The sequence below is a fragment of the Scatophagus argus genome, chromosome 15 (genome assembly GCF_020382885.2).
Source record: "Scatophagus argus isolate fScaArg1 chromosome 15, fScaArg1.pri, whole genome shotgun sequence".
Classification (NCBI taxonomy): Eukaryota; Metazoa; Chordata; class Actinopteri; family Scatophagidae; genus Scatophagus; species Scatophagus argus.
Window position 1 is genome coordinate 1,238,663 of NC_058507.1, and position 22,908 is coordinate 1,261,570.

Consider the following 22,908-nt stretch of genomic DNA (forward strand, 5'->3'; position numbering starts at 1 on the left):
ACCAGACTGCTGACATCTCGCACTTCTCATTATGACTTCAACATTCGGCCACAACAAGTGAAACTTTGAGCGTTGGCGAACACCTCGCCGCTCCTGCACGACCCCCACACGGGACCCGGTGTCTACATTTGCATGTGGATGTGTTTGCACAAAAGGCATTGATTGGCTGGTCCAGCAGCGACTCCGCCTCCTGAGTGGAAACACCACTTAGGCTGAACTCTGACAGGTAAAACCAGCCCATTAGACGACGATGAGGGGCGATTACAGGACCCCGACTGGACAAATGTGCACTCAGCAGTGTGTTCAAGAGGCGACGGCGATTGAGTCGGTGCTGAGACGAGGACAGACAGAGAGAGAGATGGAGACGTATATGAGGACGGAGGGAAGCGACCGGCGGGGATGTAAAGTACATTTTTCAAGACAAAGAAACAACAGCATTAATTTTTCCCTGATGATACGTTACGTTCTGTTTTCTCTGCAGGTGGCTGCGGTGAACATTTTGTCAGAGTGTTTGTTTCCGAGCGAGCCGAGCAGCGGGACACCGTGTGGACACTCAACCCGCTCGTCAAAGCTTCAGTGTCTCTCTTTCATACTTTTACAGGTTTCAGAGCCATTTGGAAACTCCTGGTGTATTCTGCAGGGCCTGCAGTGTTTGTCTGACTGCACAGTCTTTGTGCTCCACCTGTGCTCCACCTGTGCTCCACCTGTGCTCCACCTGTGCTCCACCTGTTCCTCCTTACAGGACAGCAGAAACGTCCTCGAGGTTCTCACTGAGCCTAACGCTGCGCTTTAGGCTGCTGCTCAGGGCGAACCTCCTTCATCTCCACATCACAGGGATGTTCCTAACGACGTGTAAACAGAACTGTAAAATTAGACGAGTTGATTAGTCCAAAAGTGAGAAAACTGAGCACAGCTTGATCTACAAGCTAAACATGGAGGGAGCAAACGTCTCACTCATTACATCTGAGGTGCAACACTTCACTGACGGAGGACGTGACGTTTCAAAAATAAGTTTAAACATTAGAGCTGCTGGTGTCGACGAGTATGCAAAGTTTAACCAAGCAGTCGACTAATCGCAGCCGCGGCTTTGATTGTGTTTCAGGCAAGCTGATGGAAAGTGCTGACCTGACGGAGATTCTTTTCAACTGAAGACTCTGATTTTCTCCACAGACATTAAAAGACGGTAAAACGTACAACGCAGGCTCTGATCGCACAGCACTGGGACTCTGAAAAAGAAAATAACTAAGACAACAAGATGAATTGTGTGAGGGGGCAAAGAGAAAAGAGAGATGAAGATGAAGACGAAGGATAAAAGAGGAACAAGAGAAACTGAGAACATCCAGTGTGCGAAAGTGAGCGTGAAAAACAAAATTAACAAACAGGAGAGATAAAAGGAGAAGAACAGCAAATGAAACAAAGGGAGAGAAGGTGTTTGTTTCCCCTCCCTCCTCCTCCTCCTCCTCCTCCTCCTCCTCCTCCTCCTCTTGTCCCTGCTGGTTAAAGATCGGGTCGTGACTCCTGTGTTTTAGAGTGTTGATGGGAAAAGCACATGAATGTCCCTGTTTGTTCTCCATGTTTCTGCCCGTTTCTCTCTCTGTAACCTTCTGCTCCATTTACATGTGCTGATGTGCTGATGAAGCTGAGAGGTTTAGATTAGTTAGTTCTTCTCCACACCACCTGTGTATGTGTCACTCATTTCCTTCCTCTTCAAGCTTCAGGTTTCCACCCAGCCACCCATCCATCCATCCATCCACCCATCCATCCATCCACCCATCCATCCACCCATCCACCCATCCATCCATCCATCCATCTATGAATTTTCTCTGTGTCTGCACTCACAAACAATCTGACCTTGAAAGAATGTGAAAAGCTGCAGCCCAAATCTTCAACAGAAAAGATGAAAGCTAATTTACAACCTCTTTATTTTCTATGTTGTTCTGCTTGTGTGTGTGTGTGTGTGTGTGTGTGATAAATTCTTCATAAGGCCAGGACAGTTCAGAGGCGAGGCACAGGTCATCAATTTCAGTTAATTCCCAATTTGTGTCAGAGCAGCAGATGCCGACGCCAGCACTGATAGGCCTGTTAATATGCTACTCAGACGCCATGTTGGTGCGGCGGGCGGGTGGAGGTGGGGGGTGGGGGGCATCGTGAGCCTCAAACGGTGAAATACGGTATGATACACGGCGAAAATTTTGGCGAGAAGAAAGAAAGAGGACGAAAGAGCCAAAGTGAAATGAAGGAAATAAAACAGAAGGAAAAGACAAAGAAGACGAGGGAGAAAGAGGAAGATGATGAAGGAGAGAAGTCTGAGGAGTTAAATGGCAAAGAAAGAGTCGGAGGAGAGGAGGTAAAGAAGAGGGCAGAACAAGAGAGAGAAGGAGCAAAGGAGGTGAAGGCAGAGAGGAAGGAGGTGCCAAACATCTGGACCATTTGCACTTCATCGTACATGAACAGGGGTGTCCACTTACTTTTGGCCATGTGGCGTGTAAGAGAGATGGAGGATGAAGGAGAACAGGGTGAGACAGAGAGATTGAAAGTGTCTGCTTCACTGGCGTCTGCTTCTCTCACTACCCACAATCCTTCTGTTCCCTGATGACACACAAACTTTGACGTGTGTGTGTGTGTGTGTGTGTGTGTGTGTGCGCGCTGCAGTATTGAGAGTCCAAATGTCTCTTTGTCAGTAATAGAAGTTTAATCACAGTCTGGTTACTGTGGTGGAAACACACTCGGAGACGCACACGCAGAGAGAGACTCATCTGTTGCTGTTGTTTAATTTCTAAAATGGAATCTGTTTCAGCCGCGTTGATACATATGTTAATGCACACACACACACACACACACACGCCGCCAGTAGCTGTGTGTGTGAGACGATAACGTGAGTGTGTGCGTCATTAGGGACTGCAGGGACACCACACACACACACACACACACACAGATGGCGTTTGCTCCTCCGCCGCTCTCTGTTTGTGTGAACGAGCTGAATGCGTCGACACGCCGCTCGGTCGACAGGAGACGCTTCGTTTCTTCAGAGGAACAAAAGTCGCTTCGTCACATTTCAGCCTCCCGACGAGTCGCTGCCAGCTGTCACCTCCACCGCAGACCTGGAATTAATCAGCACGCACGGATAAAGACAAACACCTGCTGCCGACGAGCCCATTAGCAAGGCACACGACCGGAATCAACCCTCTTTCAGTGAGTTTTGTCAGGTCTGTGAGCTCTGCTGGTAAAAGTTTGCGTTCTCATCAAAGTGCGGACACAAAAACTGAAGGGAAGATGTCAACTCCCAGGGTGCATTTCAGCAACAAACATCCAATCACAGAGCTTAAAATGACCCAGCACGTGCCACAACAGGCGAAGCAGATGACATCAGAGCAGGTCATCAGCCTGCAGAGCTGCTTCAGACACACCGGAAACGAACGTCTGTGGCCGCGTTTGTCGCCAACATCGCCGACCTCAACCTGAGCCGACGCCTCACGAGGACAGATGGCGTGATTTCAGACGAGTGATCACCTCCCGATCAGCTGATTGATCTGTGGCTGTACAACATCAGCGTGAGCGTCGGCCGCTGCTCACGCTTTCCCAGTGAAACATTGATCCCTTTGTCTTTTCCTCTTCCACCATCGAGCGTCTCAGCGTCGTCTTTTCTTCACTCAGACAACGATCTGTCTGTCTGTCTGTCTGTCTGTCTGTCTGTCTGTCTGTCTGCTCCTTCCATCCCACTACATTCCACCATACAGCTAAAAGGCCACAGAGGCAGCAGGGCTCCTTAACTGAGACGACACTAATTATCATCTTCATGTTCTCGATTAGATCAGTTCTGATTAGCCTAAAATTAGACACACACACACACACACACACACACACACACACACACAGTTTTCTGTATGTCTCAACAGAAATATCAGTGTGAGCCTCCAGATACCATCGCTGTGTTTGGCATTTTTAAAACATGTTGTGTGTTTTTGTGTGTGTGTGTTACCTCCAGCTGTCTCCACGTGTGTGTCAGGTTGTGTATTTTGTGGTGGAAGTTGCCGGGCAGTTCGGTCCCGCTCCTCTTCAGAGACTCTGCTCGGCCCAGCAGGCTGGTCTTCCTGGTCTCCATCATCATCAGCTCAGCGTGGCTGCTCTGGAGACAGACAGACAGACAGACAGACAGACACCATCACACACATTAACTGTACTGCTTCTGTAATGTAGCACAAATTATTAAAAAATGCAAATTTATAGTGAATTTTGAACTGGTTTACTTAGATAAGCAGCAGGTGGCGCTAACGCTAAACAAGTCAAGATAGATGAACTAGCTTTATTTTTTTCCCCCAAAGATGCTCCTGATTGGCTCAGATGGGGGTGTGGGCGGGGACTCGATATCACTACTGTTCAGACTCTGGCTCCAAATGACATCACCAGAACAAGACGGCAGCACTCGTACGTGACATGTTTAAGCTTCAGTACAGCGGGAGGATGTAGAGACGTGTCAGCCATCTTTATAGATGTCACTGATTCTTCAGCGTCAAGCTTACCAAATCATTTTTTCACGATGTCAAATGGTTCACTAATGTCTGACATCTTACTGTGAAATATCAGCTGAAATAAGTTATGCTACACCCGTAAACAACTTTTGCTCCACAGCTCTGCTTCATGTGCTGTCAGCCAATAGAAATACAGATGTGAGCACTCTACTGCCACCTGGTGACTGCAGATATCAGGTGCAGTCTGCACTCCGTTACTGAGACGGCGTGTGGGCGTACTGAAACGAGCGACATGTGAACCGTTTGTAAAGACCAACCTAAAGTAAACGTCTGATCAACTCGGCGTAAAGTTTGAAGGAGACACAGCTGAGTTTATGTTTCTTCTGAGGTTTTCACACATTTTTAACAGTTTTCATCCGTGACTCTGGCTCTCCACTGGAATCCGTTGCCTCCGTCCTCCTCACAGGAAGCAGCTTCACGAGCCTACAGGTGGTGAGTGTTTGATACTCCAAAGAGAGCGTTTCAGCGTACTGCGCCTTTAACCGCCCTGTCAGAGAGCAGCAGATCCGTCTCACTGCTGTTGTTGTTCGCAGCTCATCTCATGATAAAACGTTTGAGGCAGTTGCAGGAGTTTTCGGCAGATTTCACTCGCAGCTTCACCTGCTTTTGACCACTTTAAAGGTAAAAGAGTCGCAGCTCGGCAGCTGCACAGACGGGCGGGAATCAAACGCAGCAGCACTTGACGGCAGACTGCGGAGTCCTTTTGGAAAGATTTTAAAGAAAAGCTCCATTCTGAACCTCCAAATGTTGCTGAACGCTTTCAACGGCTTTGGTTTGTGCTTCTGTTTGAGTGTTGTGGTCGGCGAGTGAAGGAGCTGCACGTGTGCTTTTAATTGGGATTAATTGGGTTTCCTGTACATAACAAACTGATGCAGTCTCAAGTCATGTATTGAGAGGAAACTTTTGCCACCAGCATTTAGTTTTATTTGATTACTATATTGTTCCCAGTGTTTTCTTTTGGTTTAATTAAAGACCCACAGTTTTGTCTCGTTACACACTGAGCGCTGAGAGGGACAGAATAATAAATTGTGCCGTGACCTTCAGGAGTAAATCCTGCATCCAAACGGTGTCTTTAACTTCATTTTGGTCTCTTCCCTCCTTTTATCTGCACTCTCTTTCGTTTCGTCTTTCCACTTGAAGCGTTGCGGCGGTTCTCTGATGCTGCGCTCATCATTTTTGGTTGATTTCTTTCCTCCTCTTTTCATACGTTGGTGTTTCTCATTAAATCCGTCCTTGTTGCTTAATTCCTTCAATCTTACAGTCTTTTGTCGTGACCTTTGTTTTCCCTCTGTTTCTCCTCCTCTTTCCACACCTTCCATCCCTTCGCTTTTCTTCCTCTCCGATTTCATTTCGTCCTTTTCTTGTAAAACTCATTGCATCCCTCCTTTCTGTTAATTTCTAACTTTTCTTTCCTGACGTGCCTGTCGTCCCTCCACTTTCGTCCTCTCTCTCTCTCTCTTGTCCTTTTCATATTCTGTTCATCTTTTCCACCTTTCATCCTTGTCTCTTCTCTCCTTCCATCTCAGTCTGCGGGTCAGCACTTCTCCATCTTTATTTTCTTCCCTGTAACACTCCTTCAGTCTTCCTCTTCTATTTGCTTAATTCATCCATCGTTTTATCCATCCATCCATCTCCTCTCTTCTTTCCTTCTTTTCTGTTGTTAGTGTAACTCTCCTTTGATGCCTCCATCTTTTTTGCTTAATTTCCCTCCTCCTCCTCCTCCTCCTCCTCCTCCTCCTCTCTTTTCTCTTTCTCCTCTTTTCATTTTCTGCATCGATAGCTACTTGATTCTACTTTTCCCTTGTCGTTTATCATTACCGCCCGGGCCCATTTGAATATTTAAATGTCTCTCCTCTGACTCTGTGTGTGAGAGGACGTATGGAAGTGTGTGTGTGTGTGTGTTTGTGTGAGTTTTTGCTGCGCTGTCATCAGAGAGGCGGCGGCCATTTTTCAACGTCGCCGATTCTGATGGAGATGCTATCGCTCGGCGCTTCAAAGCCATCCATCCCCTTCACTTAGCTAATAGCCACGCCGCGAGAACGAGGGATCAACAGCAAAAAAAGGGAGGTGTTGAAGGTAAATATGTCGGCGTCGCACTCGTCTAACAGTCAGGAAATTATACGATTTATTCGCTGATGGCAAATATTGATTTAAAAAGGGGAAAGGGAACTGGTTTGGAGGAGGAGGAGGAGGGGTTGTTTTGTTGTTGTTGTTGTTGTTGTTGTTTGTTTGAAGGATGCCACTGATCCAAAGTCAAAGAAAAGAGGAAGAGGGAGAGAAAGGAAGATAGACACGCCGATTAAAATGCATGAGATCCGAACTTTGAGATAAGTGCTGAGAGAGGGATCTTGGAGAAATGGGAGGGTGGAGGGGAGGCTGGGAGTGATGGCATGAGGAGGAGGAGGAGGTGGAGGAGGTGGAGGAGGCGGAGGAAGGGGGGGTGCATGGATGGCTAGTTGTGATGTATTCATGCCTCGAGTCAATCTCCATGCAAGGATGGACTGAGATACACAGGCCTGAGGACGGAGACAGAACGAGACAAAGAGGCAGGAAGACACTGACGCCACGTCCACATGCTCAGAGAGACGTGACAGGACGCCATACAGCCAACTGAACGCTGAAACCAGCCAGCAGTGTGACGTCCACAAGCCAGCGACGACCTCAGGAAGCCACACGAGCTTCCTCCTGAGGCGTTTTCTCACTTCAGCATGTAGAAGAAGAGTCCAGTTCTCTACAGGCCGACTTCAACCGGCAGCCAACACGAGGCAAAAGGAGAACAAGATGATCGTGTCCACACCTCCTGCTGTCTGTTCTCCTTCAGGAGGAACGTAAAGGCCACCCTAACCCCCCACCTGTGGCCTCCTCCTCTCCTGGTTCCTCTGAAGTCTGTTGGTCTTTTGGAGCTGTTGTAAGCTTCCTGTAGAGCGAAGAGTCCGCTCAGCATCTGGACTGAAACGACAAAACTTCAGTTGTGACTAATTTCAACTGATTAGCTGCTGCTTCAGTCCCAGGTGTTGGAAATCCAGTTTAACAAAAGTCGTCCGCATTTTGTTCGCCTGCAGGAGTGACTGAACGCGCTTTATGGACAGAAATCAAATTCATAAATACATATCAGTAATTGGTAAAACAATCAGCAGATCAATCAATAAAGGGAACCGTATTTAATCTTTGTTTCTTATGTACTTTTCAATATTCAGATAAAAACATACTAAAAAATCAACTTTATATCAAATCAAATACTTTTCATCAAATATGATTAGATATGCTCTACAAAGCAAAAAATATTTGTCATTTTTTAACACAAAACATGGCATTAATTAAAGTATGCATAACTGCAAACTGGAAATGTTGTTCAAACTGTTTTTAATTCACAAGAAGAAGAAAACCCCGACGCCAACAGCAAGTCCTCCACGAAGACGTACGCTCAGATGTCAAACATTTCATCACAGGCGCTGAGAGAACGACAGAGCTTTCCCAAAGAAACGGGGGATGAACGCTTGACAAAACAGACGAGAGGGGAAGAGGAGGGAGGAGAGGAGGGAGGAGAGCGGGGAGGAGGGGGGGAGGAGACGGGGGAGGGTGGGAGAAAATCAACAAGCAATCATAAGTTTAATTTGGTCTCCATATTAATGAGTGCGGAGCTGAAATGTCAGCAAAAATGCAGTCATACATGAAAAACATTTAATGCATTTTGAACATTAGATTTTTTTTTCTTCTCTCTTCTCGCAGATTCATCTTATCCTCCAAATGAGAGAAGTTTGTCGGAGGCTGCGTAACGGAACGATTTTGTCGTCGCGGCAACTAAAGTAGGAGGGAAATGATAAGGATGCACCTTCGTCCTCCTCGTCTTCTCTCTTCTCCTCCGTCTCCATCCTGTTTCCTCCCTTCTGCTTCGCTTCTCCTTATTTTCTCTTCTCTTTCCGTCTTTAAATCCTCTCCTGTTTTCTTCTGTTGCCTCTCGTCTTTCTTTTAGCAGATAAACTGATGTAAAATACTGTCATCTTTTCCGGCCAAGATGTTGTTACTGGATGATTCTGAAAAACCCTGGATTACATTAAATGCTGTTTTTTAAATTCTCGCTCTGCAGGATTTGCACATGAACACAGAACGACTGTGAAGAAGGATTGTGGTTAGAAGAACGAAATGCAGTTAAGTGTGGAGTTCACTTGACACTGATGAAGTCCATCATGCTGCGTGTACATCTGATTTCTCAGCATGAAGCTGCAAGTGTCAGGAATTCACTTCATTTATCGATTCATTTACTGACCAAACTGCACAGGATCCTAAAAATCCAGAAATATCTGGAACTTGACCTCCGTGTCCTCACGCTACCACCCTGACGGATCTCTTCAACAGCATGGAGGCCATTACTAATACTACTGCTACTACTACAACTAGTACTAGTATGCAGACGAGTGTCGAATACTCACTCATAACACAACAAAACATTCTCTCATTTTCCACTCGGCACTGTTCATCCTGTCTCTCAAAGTGTATGTGTGTGTGTGTGTGTGTGTGCAGGAGATACACAAAGCAAAGATGTGTGTGTGCGTGCATGTGTGTCTCAGTGTCTCCGGTTGAGATGGATGTTCCACTGGCTATGAAAGAGCAGGAAGTGGAGCTCTGACATCCCATTTATACTGCCAGACACTTCAACCTGCCTCTGTGTGTGTGTGTGTGTGTGTGTGTGTGTGTGTGTGAGAGAAAGGACAGCCACGTAAACACCTTTAAGGGACATCACCCTCCTCAGTGTGCCTGCAGTGTAAATGCAGTGATTACTACAGTATGTTTTCCTTCAGTTCGTGTTTCAAAGACACGACGTTCAGCATCCTGTTCATGTTTTTAAGTTCTTCTGTGTGAACACATCAGATGCCTCCATTACATTTAACTTTAGCCAAAACAATGTCGAATGTCCTTTAAAGTTTTGACAGGTTTTAGATAAATATGAGGAATAATTTATGCATTTCATTTATATCTTATTTATGCATATTCTATAGCCGTACCTGCTTGCACTTACATGAAGGAATGAAGTAAGACGACTCATAAACACACCATGAAAGGACCACAGACGAATGTATTGTTTCTATTTTTAAATTCTCTCATCTGTTCAGGACAATCTGATTCCTTCATAAGCTGAAATGAAACCCTGCTGTCTGTGTTTCTGAGATGTTTCTCTGTCACCAAATTAAAGCCCTTCTGTTTGGACAAAAAGAAAAAAAAAGAAAGCAAGCAAAGACACTTTTCTCTTTACAAACAAAGCAACAACAAAAGACCATGTTTTAATTGTTGCCATGGAAACCACATGAATGAGCCGTTTGACTGGCCGGTAAAGATGGCTCGCCATTCATTCTCAGTCACGTGTGTGTGTGTGTGTGTGAGTGTGTGTGTAGCTGGGAGGTCAATCGCACAAAGCAAGGAGGGTGAAATTTCTACGAGTCTGTTGGGACAGAAGGACAGAAGGGAAAAAGTAGGGAGGACAAAAAGAAAAATCAGACAAATGAATGCATGAAGCAGAAAGTAAAATCCAATAACCAATCCAACAGTGTTGACTTTTGTCAGAGACGTCTCTGTGTTGTGTAGCAGAGATGTCTACTGAAGCTAGCATGCTAACCGGCTAGCTGTCTGTAATACCACTTTGTACCACTAGAGGCCCCAGTAGTTTCAGCTGGTAGACGCATGTGAGTGACGAGTTCGCTGAGATTCACGGCTTCTCTCACAGTTTAGTCTAATAAGGAAACAAAACAAACTCACAAAATGTCCAGGAAGGAAATGTTGCTTTCCTTACTAAACAGGAAAATCCAACCGAGCGCCTTCTGAACTCAGGTTTCGCTCTTTTACTGAACTAAGACGAGTTTAACCGCCTCGTTAACTCATCGTACAAAACACTTCAATCAAATGAGACAGAAATGACATCAAACTGAATAAAACTTAAAACTAAAATCTTGGTTTGTCTTTCCACAGTCACCGCTGGTTTGGTCCAACACAACCCCGATGGATCCTCTTCCTGATCCCCAAAGGAAGAACCCTTTGACGACCTTAGGACCTTTCCTCTCGCTCGGGACAAACTCTACATTTTCACCTCGTCCACTGATGAGAACAGCCAAATCATCAGTATGCTGTTTGTTCTGTCCAACACTTTTATTTTGTACAGCTAATGAACACTGCAGCCTCTGTGGGATGGCAGCGGGGCTTTGCACTGTGAGTCAGCTTATTATGATTTGCTTCTAATTTTCATTACAAGACCAAAATACCACAAACAGAAATTATAAAGAAGATACCATCAACTTTGATTTGTTTGATTTTACCAACTGAAAAAAAGTCAACAAAACGGATGATTGTAACTGATAAAGCTGCAAAACGTCCCTGAGTTTTTAGTTTTATTTGTGCCTTCTAAATGTTGTTGGTCTAAAAGCAGGCAAAGAGACGGAGAGGAGGACGGAGTGTGTGTTCGAGTGCTGGCAGCGCGGAGGTTGAGTCATCCAGACTGTGGTATGCCGCTGGTGGTCGGTGCCAGCTGACCTCTGACCCACTAAGAACCCTGGGAATTCTCTCATGGCAAGACAGTATGAGACCAAACAAGAGAAGAAGAAAACTAAATTTCTACCAAAACTTGGGTTGGCTTCCATTTTGGATCCAGGTTCCTGGCCTGAAAAATCCTGGATTTGTTAAAGGGACAGTTCACCCCAAAATCAAAGGTACATATATCTCCTCTTCCCTGCAGTGCTGATCAAACATCTGGATAGTTTTGGAGATGTCTGCTTTCACTTCAATATAATCGAACCAGATGGACCCTCACTTCTTTTTAAACACACTTGAAAAACTCAGCAGCAGTCATGACCCGGTTACTCAGGGTACTGCACAGACCTTATTGTCAGCGATTTCATGTAGGAACTATTTTCTCTCTGTATCACTACGCAGAAGGAAACGTGGGATGTAAACGTTAATGGCGTCCTGCTCTGCTGGGCTGTTAGCCATCTATCTATCAACCAACCATCAACATCTCATGTCTGCTGCTGCTTGCCTTGTTTTCAGATTGTAGCTGCAGGTTGTGAAAATTAAAAAGAAAGAAATATGTTTATGTGTCAACATGCCAGATGCCTCCCTCCTCTCACGTCGTGTGTGTGTGACTGTGTTTGTGTGGGAGGACTCGTACTTGGATTATTGTGAGGACCTCATGTTATAGACCTCGGCAGTGAGGGCCTTTGTCTGTTCTTCACTTGTTCAAAGGGCTGCTTGGGGGCTAAGACTGAGTTTTAGAGTGAGACTCGTATTATGTAGGGGTCAGGGGCCAAGGGAATAAATTATGGCAATGAGTGTCCTCATGAGCATAGAAGCACAAACGTGTTTGTGTGTGTTGCTGACCCCATAGGAAGCTGGATGGATCACACTATTCAGTAACTAAACAAAGACGGTGTTTATACTGAGGGAGACACTGAGAGAGACAGACAGAGAGAGAGACAGACAGAGAGAGAGAGACGGCGAGAGAGACAGACAGAGAGAAACATGTGCCGGTACAGCGATTAATGTAATCATATGCAAACGGTGTTTTTACAAAGTGTTCCTGGGCCCACATAAGAGCGTGTTGGACAGTAAATATGTTAAAACATCAGATCCTTTTCACCAAAATAAATCCTCAGTGAAATGAAATGAATAACTGGAAGATAGAGGGATCCTTCATCGTTTACGGTCACTTAAGCCTGGTTTAAAGTCACTGGTGCAAAATTTGTCCTGCAATTTACAAGACAAATCTACTACTACTGGAACGCAGCAGTTTCACTACAAGAGAGACATTTAAGCACAAAACTTAAGTGTGGTTACAAACGTGGTTCCCCAGAGAAAATGGAGATAAACTTTTAGCTTCTGAAATAAATCTGTTCTTGAGAGCTCTAATGGAGCTGAGGATTTATCAGGAGGACCTCTGCAAACAGTCTGACTGTATGAACCTGGACTGCAGGGGGTCCACAGGTCCACAATGCCTCATATGCAAACACAGCTGGCTTTTAAAGGGAAAGGGAGAGGACACCTGATTGGTTTAATTCACATGGAGCGCAAAACACACGTATGATTAACTGAAAGGCTAAATAAATACAACGCTTTCGTTCCTTTACTTTGCACTGCGTAACAGTCGGACACGTCCTGAATGAACTGACGTCATGCAATTCAGACCACATGCTCTGACGCAAAGCAAATGTTGCTGACTTATTTCGTAACTGTGATGATGCCTTTGAGGGAAAAAAATCTGCTAATTATTTCCTTTTTCAAGCATCATACAAACAGAATCTTTTTCAGATTTCTTGACTCACATAAATTACACATCAAAACAAAGATGTTTGGCTGCAGAGACCAGGCTGTCATCTTCAACACTCTCTCATCTGACTGTGGATTCTCCTCCTCCTCTCTTCTCTCTGTTCAGCTACAGTGACAGAACTGTAATCGTCTGTGTGTGTGTGTGCGTGTGTGTGCGTGCGTGTGTGTGTGTGTGCGAGCGTGTGTCCAGAAGACCAACCATGTAGTCTAAACGACAGACAATCTTTATTATAATGAAGAAGGTGCCAAGGTCAAACGGAGAGCAGGGTGATGAATGGAGAACACACACGCACACGCACACGCACACACACACACACACACACACACACATTAATTGTGCACCAAAGCTCCCTGTTGCTTTGCAACTGTAATATGATGCGTGTTGTTTCTCTGTGCCTCTCTCACACACACATTTAAAAGGAGGCTTTCCCCTTGAGATGACATTACACATTATTCTCACGACACACACACTGAAACAAACCGTCACAGGAAATAAAACCTGTTTGCAGGTAGAAGAAAAACTGCAGCGTGTGTCTTAAAGACCGCAAGTCATTGATGATCAATAAACCTTCAGGAAAAAAAGACTTTGTTTTTCCTAACAATAAAATTAACAGTCATATGGTTTGGTGTTTATTTGTTGTCCCTCCTGCTGTTCATCACAGCTGACCTTCGGTACTCATTCATCAATTTTAGAATTTTTTAAAAGAGCAGAGTTAATATCTGAGTATACTTTATGTACCAGAAGTAGAAGTACTCCGACAACAAGTACGTCGACATCTCAAATGAAGCAGCTGAGGACCAACTGAAACCAAGTGGAGCGAATGCAGACGCTGCTTCGTCATAACCACCATTTGCTTGTCTGTGGCGATGAATACAGACCACCGCCACCTGCTGGTGTGGAGGGGTATCTCCATACCACACTCGTTTGTCATCAGCAGCCTCCGCGATGTGTTCAGCCATAACTTTATGACGAGGACTCAACGACATTCCTTTTCACCGTCACTGGTTCTATTATGTCGCTTTGGTGCATCTGATGTTTAACATGTAATAACATATCATAATTTAGTTTATTATCATTATTTTGGACTCATACTCTAAATCTAAAAGTAACTTAATTATTTGGGTAGAAAAAATAAAAGTCTGATTGGTTTTAATTCTGTTGCTGCTTGTCGCTTTGTGAGACGCGCCGTCACTTGTTGTTTTGAAGGGAAACTCTGCAAACATGTTTACAGCCAACCTTGGCCCGACATTGGCTCGAAGCTCGTCAAACTACTTTTATTTCTGCATGAGATTCCTGCTCGTTTCTGCGATGTGCGTGTGTGTTAGCGTCAGGTTTCAGTCAGACGGCGTTCGTTCCTGGGAAGCTCGCAGTCTCAAGAGAGAAGATACAGAAAGAGAGAGAGAGAGAGAGGGAGGGGGGAGGAAGAGAGGGAGGGAGGGAGGGATGAGGGGAAAGTTGGTGAGATGCTGCTGAGTCGTGTCTCTTTGTTCTAAAGCAGATATATCCCCGACTTTATCAAGACTGACAGAACAAACGCACAGGAAACAGCCTCCCACAGGACACATAATCCACACACACACACACACACACACAGATGAGAGGGATAGCAAACACACAAAGACACACAGAGGTCTGAACGCATAAAAAATACACAAGAAAACTAAGAACATTTGAGAAAGTGCAGAAACACACATGAATGTGAAAACACACACACGCACACACACACACACACACACACACACACACACAGGTGAGAAAGTGAACACCAAGGTCTGATGATGCAAAACACACACACACACTCAAAAAATACAAGAGATGTGCAACAACTTTGAAAATAAGTGTGTGTGCACACACACTTTTAGAGGACAAACACACACACACACACACACACACACGGATGTTTAAGCACATGTAAATGCACATACATACACACGCTGACAAGAGTAGCAAACACACACATGATTCCACGGCACACATGACAACACACAGTGGATTTGCATGTAAAAGAGCGCATGTGAACACACACACACACACACACACACACTCAAACAGGCTTCAGTTACAAAAGTGACACAAGGTCAACCAGCGAAGACAAACAGGAAGAGAAACAAGTGAATGTTGTCTCCGTGTTCACTTACGCTGATATGAAGCTACAAAAACTCGCTACTCGTTATTTTCATTCCTGTGCTGCTCACATGTTTGTGAACAGATGAATGACCTGAAGACCGCGAAGCTTCGCTCCCAGCACGTCGACTGCAGCAGCTCGGGCAGCGGCCCCACGCGGCCGTCGCCGCCAAACACCAAGCGTTCACTGCTGACACGGAAGGGGAGGGGCTTATGAGCTGTACTGTAGCCAGCCACCAGGGGGCGCCCTGATGTTTCAGTAGTCTGTTGTGGAGTCGAAGCTGAGAACTTTATACTAACTATAAAGCATATTTTAACTGTGGCTTTGCTTTTCTTCCACTTTACTGATGCAAAAACTGAGTGTGTTCATCAGTAAACATGAACAAACATGATTTTAACGTCTGACAGAAAATATCTGATGTCTGTGAGACTTCACAGCTTCAGGCATCCTATCTGCACCTGTAAATCCCTGGTGATCTGTCCCAACATGGACATGACAGTCTGAGACAGAGAGTGTCCTGTGTGAGTGCGTGTCATTTTAAGGACTTGTCTTCATAGGACACCATTGAGAGGAAACAAACAGAACTTTAAAAAGACGTGTCCCTGCATCTCCAGTGAAAAAGACATCTTTGTCCACACAAACACAACTGATTTCACATAAAACTGAGCGACAGAAAATACATGGAAGTATGTGAGGACACACACACACACACACTCACACACACTCACTCACACACACGGTCCCAGAGGAGTTCAGGTCTCTGCTCGTATAACAAGCTGAGACAAACGACAAAAACGCAACATCAGGATGTCTGACCCAGGAAGCATACGACTCAACATATCCACACACACACACACACACACACACACACACTCTCACACACACACACACACACACAGTGAGACAGCAGCAGAGCTCTGCAGGTCTCTGGAGAGAAGAAGGAATATCAGTCTACAAAGAAAGAAAGAAAAGTGTGTGTGAGAGTGTGTCTGTGTGTGTGTGTGTGTGTGTGTGTGAGTGTGTGTGTGTGTTAGATTCCTCTGAGCTACAGGACATTTGTGCTGTAGGAGAAAGAGGGGTGTTTTTCTTCTCTCCATCCCTCACTTCTCATCTTCCTCCTCTGTGGACGACAGGAGCAGATTTTGTGTTTTCATTCGTTCTTCCTCTCGATTCCCTCATTCTCTCCATTTGTCTTTGACAAATAAGTGGAACTCTTCTCTTTTTTCACTCTTTCCTCCCTTCTTTCATTCCTGCCCTCCTCCCACTGATCTTCTCTTCCATCCTTCTTTCACTTCATTTGTTCCTCCAGGTTTTCCAGGAAGAAGGATCAAAGTCTTTACGGCACAAATGACTTTACTTCTTTCTCCCAATTAGTTTTCTCCTCCCTCTTCTTCTTCCTTCTCTTTCTCCCCTTATTTTTCCTCCTCCCTCCTCCCCTCCTGCCCCTCCCCTCCCCCTCCGCCCCCCCTCTGGATGGAGGGATGTTGGGAGCGTCAGCAGCACAGCGAGGATTGCAGTAACAATTACATGTGAAATTAGCCTCGCCTCATAGCCTGCAGTGTAATTCCAGCCTTCTGAGGTGTGCCAAAGTCATCTGTCTCTAATTAAAGATTCTCCCTCTCCCTCAGCTTCTCTCCATCCCTCCTCTCTTTCTCTCTCTCTCTTTGGTTAATGTTCATCCTCTTTCATCCTTCGCTCGGTCTCGGCTTGTTGGGAAGGTGCATATAAGATTCAGTGCAGGTCATTTTTTAGCAGCTAAAACAAATTATTTGCTGCTTTTCATTTCATTTCTAATCCCTTCTTCTTTCCTCTCCGTGTTGATTATTTCTGTCTTTATTTCTTCTTCTCTCGCGTTTCCTTCTCTTCCTTCTCTCACTCAGGTAACATTAGACTGAAACATCACAGGTGTGAATCCTGACGTGCTGCTTCAGTCGCTTCATTCAAAGGTTTCGGGTCTTTCAGGGAGACTATTTTAGAATTTATTATTATTATATTATATATACATTATATTAAAATCACCATCTCAAAATTAAAGTGATTCCAACAGCAAAACATGACACGATCATTACGACGAAGACAAAATGAAGGAAGAAGAAGACTGAAGCAGACTGAGATTTCAGAGGATGTCAGACTTAAGCCGTCTGTGTGTTTCTCAGGCATGGCTCTGTGTGTGTGTGTGTGTGTGTGTGTGTGTGTGTGTGTGTGTGTGTGTGCGCGCGTGTGTGTGTGTGTGTGTGTGTGTGTGTGTGTGTGTGTGTGTGCGTGCGTGCATGTGTATGTGTGCTCTCTTACTGTTGCCCTCAGGGTGTAAGATGGACACAGACTGAGTTCTGGTCTGGTCCAGACTGGTTTGTCTCTACAGACTGTCCCCTTCAGAAAAACAAGGTCAGTAAATCTCAGTTAGTTCTATTTACATTTCCCATGTTGACACCATCTGTATGAGGCCCTTATGAAGGAATAACAACAGAAACTGTGGCTGTGAGTCATTCTGAAGAGGAGGAAGACAAATGGGAAATACAGGACGTGTCCATTCATCAGCAGCAGAACTGATTGGACCAACGCCGTCATTAAACCTCGAAGGCAGGACTCGAGTTCACAGAGCGCGACGCCCGAGTCGATACAGGATGTCCACTCTGCGTCACCCAGGGCTCAAACCAACAACCTCAGACACCGAGAACAAGTCACCGCCATGCTGGCTTCCTGCCAAGCGAGGACCACATGACGACACGCTGTGACTCGGCGGGACTGCGGGAATCGCAGGTTCAGTTACCAACACAAAAGGCTGAGTATTTATGTCGACACAGAAAGGAAACTGCTCTTTATCCCCACAACGGCTGAGCGCCGCCTGGGGTTTAAAGATGCTCTATTTCCCGCTCACTTCAACAGTTTACATGAGGCCAGAACTCAAAACACTGTCAAACAATCATTTTAAAATGAAATAAAACGATGAAGTTTTCCTCGTCACCCACCGTGACCTCAGCCATTAGTGAGAACTGTAAATAAATGTTACTATACAGCATTTTAAGAAGTAATTTAACGTTTCATTCTTTCACTCTGACTGTGTGTTTCTGTAAGTATTGTGTTATGTTTTGCATTTTATTCAAACTGAACGACAGAAGACGAAAAAGTCGGATGTTTTTGAAACGTTACGGAGGATAAAACTAAACGTTGTTCCTGTGTTTCCACGTGAAGCTGAGCTGCATTGTTTTCTCTGTGTGTCCGTCTGTGTTTCCAAGTGTTAATCAGTTCAGGGTCTCTCCCAGACATCACACTGCACTGTGTGTGTGTGTGTGTGTGTGTGTGTGTGTGTGTGTGGCCTCAGACAGAGCTCCTCTGTCGGACTCACACTGATTGGTTTTGGAATCCAGTTAATGAGCAGGTGTGTGTGTGTGTGTGCAGTCCAGTGTTCCATCAGAGCACCATGGGCTATTTGAAATGAGAATTTAGCGGTAGGGATGTGCACACATGCACACACACACACACACACACACACACACACACACACACTCCTGATAGCCACTGTAATTAGTTGGACTCCACTGGAACCCGCCACAGGGAGAGAGAGACAGAAAGACAGAGACGAAGACATCTGTGATGACTTAATGCAGTGAAATGTTTTCAAATGAAGTCTTTAATGAAATTCTGTGATTCGTCCCCAAGCAGCCGCGCGTCACACACACACACACACACACACACACACACACACACACACACACACACACACCCCGCTGATCTCCACCTGACGCTCTCCGTCACCACCGTCTCCACCCCCGATGGACGCCGCCGCCCTCACTGGCCTCACATTCAGCCACCGGGGCTGCTCTGTCTCAAAATGCTAACATGCTAATAAGCTAACAAGCACGAGGTGCAGCTGAGGCTCATGTGAGTCCGAGCGCAGCCGTTTTCAAAAGCCAAAGTGCGGCACGTGTTGACCAGACGATGGCGCTAAACTCACAACATTCCTGAGTGATTCGTTTATTTTTCTCCATCATTTTTACATTGATGGAGAGACTTTTGATTGATTGATTCTGATCGATCAAACCATCTGTGCCGCTTTTCTTTCTGTTATTTTCTTCTGCAGTTCTTCCTCCGGCTGTTGTTTCTTTGTAATTTAAACTTTTGTTGATACCAAATGTGTTTCTACACGATAATGACACATCAAATGTGTGTGTTTTCACTTTGAGTGTGTGTTCCTTCTGCATTTACACACATTCATGCATGTCTGTGTGTGTGTGTGAGAATCAGATTATTACTGCAGCCAGTGAAACACACACACACACACACAGAATTCCAGGAAATGAGAGTTGGCTCCGCCTCCTGTGGGACTCAGGGCCAGAACCTTGATCATCAATTGGCTGAACTACAGGGGCCTTGATGTGTGATTGGTTGACAGCACTGACAAGGTCTGATGCTTGTTTCATCTCTGTGTGTGTGTGTGTGTCTGTGGACCCACACGGACACACACACACTCACACACACACCATCTGGAAACACACCAACAATCGGGGAAACAAAGATGAAACACACCACGGAAGTGAGGACGGGCGGAGCTGCAGTTCCTCTCTGTGGTCGTTCACCTGCACCACCTGAGCGTCTGCTGTGACTACAGGTGGTCATAATGCATTATGAGCTCCATCAGTCGAGAGCCTCCACAAGACAACTTACAATCCATTCATATAAGTCACTTCTGTAATGGTTTAAGACTGCTGATGTGCATCAGAAAGCATCATGCGTGTTTATGAATGTTGTTATAAAGCATTATAATCACAATCCATCTGTGTAGCTTTTGTTTCTCTCAGACGGCCTCCTGATCACTCAGACAACCTTATTAAAGAGTGTGTCTGATGTAAGGAAATTAGACTTCATTTCATTGTACCGTGTATGACTGTGTGTGTGACAGATAAATAAAATAAATCTTGTATCTTGTAAAACACAAAACTTTACCCTCTTTGGCTCTTTCACAATCACCAGGTTACCATTAAACCGATGCTGACTCATACAAAAGTATGAATAAAATTTGTCGCAGCATAACCATAAAAACACACGAACACGTGAACTACGGCTCACTTTGTCCGTGTCATCGCGAGGAAAACAAACAGTTTGATCTTTAATTAAATACACAAAGGAAATCTGCGAGTCTTTTTCCCATTGGAGCTTTTCGACTTGGCGGCGAATGGAGGTGAGTGTTTGAACTCTTTTAAAATGAACAAACACTTTCCAGTTGTGGACCACACAGTGCAAAGACTTACTGAACCATCTTTAAATCTGTGTTGACTGGAGTGAACACACACACACACACACACACACACTCCTCTCCTCCTTCCTCCCTGCTTTCCAGGGTTGATAAGTGCCTCCATCTAACATCACAATAAACAGTAGAGCCTCAGTCTGCCAAGCCGGCCTGCAGAAACAACCGTCAGCCCAGCTTTCCTTTTCCGGAGGACACACACACAAAGAAACACACAAACATACACAGGCAGACACACACACTCCTCCCCTTCTCACTCTTTCTGAGTGGCACACCACACACAGACAAACACACACACACACACACACACACACACACACCTCTGAAAAGAACAACTTTTGTTGAGCTCTGGCGTTTCCATGGTTACAGGGTCGAGTCCCCCCAGCATTTTAGCAAAGCACAGCGAGGTTCTTTAACGGTCACATGGATGAGGAAAAGGGCTCTCACACACACACACACACACACACACACACACACACACACACCCCTGGCAGGCGGGCACAGGGGAAATGAAATAAATAAACTGTTAAATATGACTTCATAAAAACTTTAAAAGGGTTTAAATAAACTGCTCACAAAACCTCACATCCACCGAGCGTGAAGTATTCATTCATGATTATATTGTGAAAAGTGACAGAAAGTCCTGAGCGTCAGTAAACCGGACGGATTTGACAGGATCTCTGCATGACATCTCAGTAAAAGTTAAAGTAAATATCTTTATTGATAAAGTAAATATCTTTAATCAAGCTACAGTGTGTTTATATCAGAAATGTTTGTAAAGATATGAGCAAACATTTGAATTTATGTGGTCATAACGCAGCTGGTGTCAGGGAATTTGGGCTTTAATTAGATGTTTCCTGTTTTATTTGAAGGTTCATCTCCTGATGTGTCACGTTTTGCTTTACACTTCCTGTCTTAGTTTCGCCTGTCAGCTGACTTTCCACTCAGTAAGCGTGTCGCACTTTGCCTTTCTGTCGTTAAGTGATTTGAGCCGCGCCACTTTCATCTTCGTGGTCTGCACTTGTGTCCCACATCCTGTTTCCCCGTCCTGACCGCAGGACGCTGACTGTGACCGGACCGTTCGGTTTGCCATCTTTTTCTTTACGCAAAGGACGTGAAGAACTCACCAGCCGCGTTGGGTGAAATACAGAAACGGAGCCAACAAGTAAGATAAAAACACGGAGAGAGCAGCTGCCGGTTGCCAGGCCTGTTGGCGCCGCTCTCCGAGGTGCAGAGGAACAGTGTGAGGGAGCGACCTTGGACCGGGCGAGGAGACGCTGTCGAGCTCCACATCAATATTTTAACAGCAGAGTTGACACATCAAAAAAGAGAGAGAGAGAGAGACAGAAGAAGAAGAAGAAGAAGAATGCCCAGTGATTCCAGAGTCATCTAAAATTCATGCATGCATCATCGTCTCCATGAATATTCATACAGAGATGAATATTTAAGTGCGACTCCTATGGAGAAATTAGGTTCATCTTTACACTTATCAATAATTCGCAGGCCAGGTGAGTCTCATCGGCCACTAAATAAATCATGTCTGCACATACACACACACACACACACACACAAAGAAAAGTTTGGGCGGAGAGACACTGAGAGAGAAAGAACAGAAAACAATACAAAGTTAAGTGCATGTTGGTTCACTGCAAAGCCTTCTGGGTAAGGAGAGACTGACAAGAGACGTGTGTGTGTGAGAGCAGCATGGCAGTCGATGTGTAACTGTGTGTGAACACGTCTGCATGTGTGTGTTTTCAGTGAGATTAAAGTGAAATAAAGAGCTTCACGCCATGCAGCAAATTCTGACTGCAGAGTCTGACGGCCACAGAAAAATGACACGTTTCTGCTGGTTCCCACAAGCCCCGTGAACCGCCAGGTGGACCGCCAGGTCACCGCGGGACAACCGGAGGGTCGGCGGAAACTCCGGCTACAAAAGGAGAGGAGGTAGAGTGCAAGAAATCGAGGTGAAACAAGAACGAACGGACGGGAGTTGACTCGGTGGAGAGAGCTCGGTGCTCAGTTGATGATGTGTTTCCTGTGACCGACGGGACCTGAAGGGATCCAAACCGACACTCAGGAGGCTACAGCACATCACCAGGTGTGTCACTGTGCTGCGCAGCGATGAGCGACTCACACCTCTGATCTAATCACACATGCTGTTCCTCTGTCTCATTCAGCTTCAGTGAAGTCATCTCACACACACTGACACACACACTCGTGCACACACACACACTCATACACACACACACACACACTCTCTCTCACACACACTCTCACACACTCTCTCTCCTCTCTATGATATGGTTATGAGGGAGGCTATGCCTTGTAATCCCATTCTCCCTGGTAAGGATGAAGAGAGGGTGTGTGTGTGAGTGTGAGTGTGTGTGTGTGAGTGTGTGTGATGGAGGACACAGACAAATGGATGGATGTATGAAGTGTTCAGCCACCTCTCTGTTTGTACACATTTGGAGGTTTTGATTGGCAGACGGTGCTCAGCTCTAACATGTCAACATGAAGCCAGCGCTCTGCACTGAAACACACTGAACAACATGGAGGGTTGTGTGGGTGCAGCTGGTGCAGCAGTCTGGTTTTGGTTGGTTAACCTGTAGGCTAAACAGTCAGGCTCAGTCTGGTTCTGTCTGGTGTTGTTTAAATCAACCAATCAGAGCTTTGCATGCAGGATAAGAGTGAGAGCGTC

General features: G+C 45.4%; 1 protein-coding gene across 3 annotated transcripts in view; it reads right to left on the bottom strand.

Moving 5' to 3' along the window:
* akap6 (A kinase (PRKA) anchor protein 6) overlaps window positions 1-22,908 on the bottom strand; it is a 139,970-nt gene that overhangs the window by 38,218 nt on the left and 78,844 nt on the right. For all 3 annotated transcript variants that reach the window (XM_046412890.1, XM_046412891.1, XM_046412892.1), the window contains one exon: window positions 3,980-4,126. In XM_046412890.1, coding sequence (XP_046268846.1) covers window positions 3,980-4,126 — 147 coding nt within the window. The remainder of the gene's footprint in view (window positions 1-3,979; window positions 4,127-22,908) is intronic.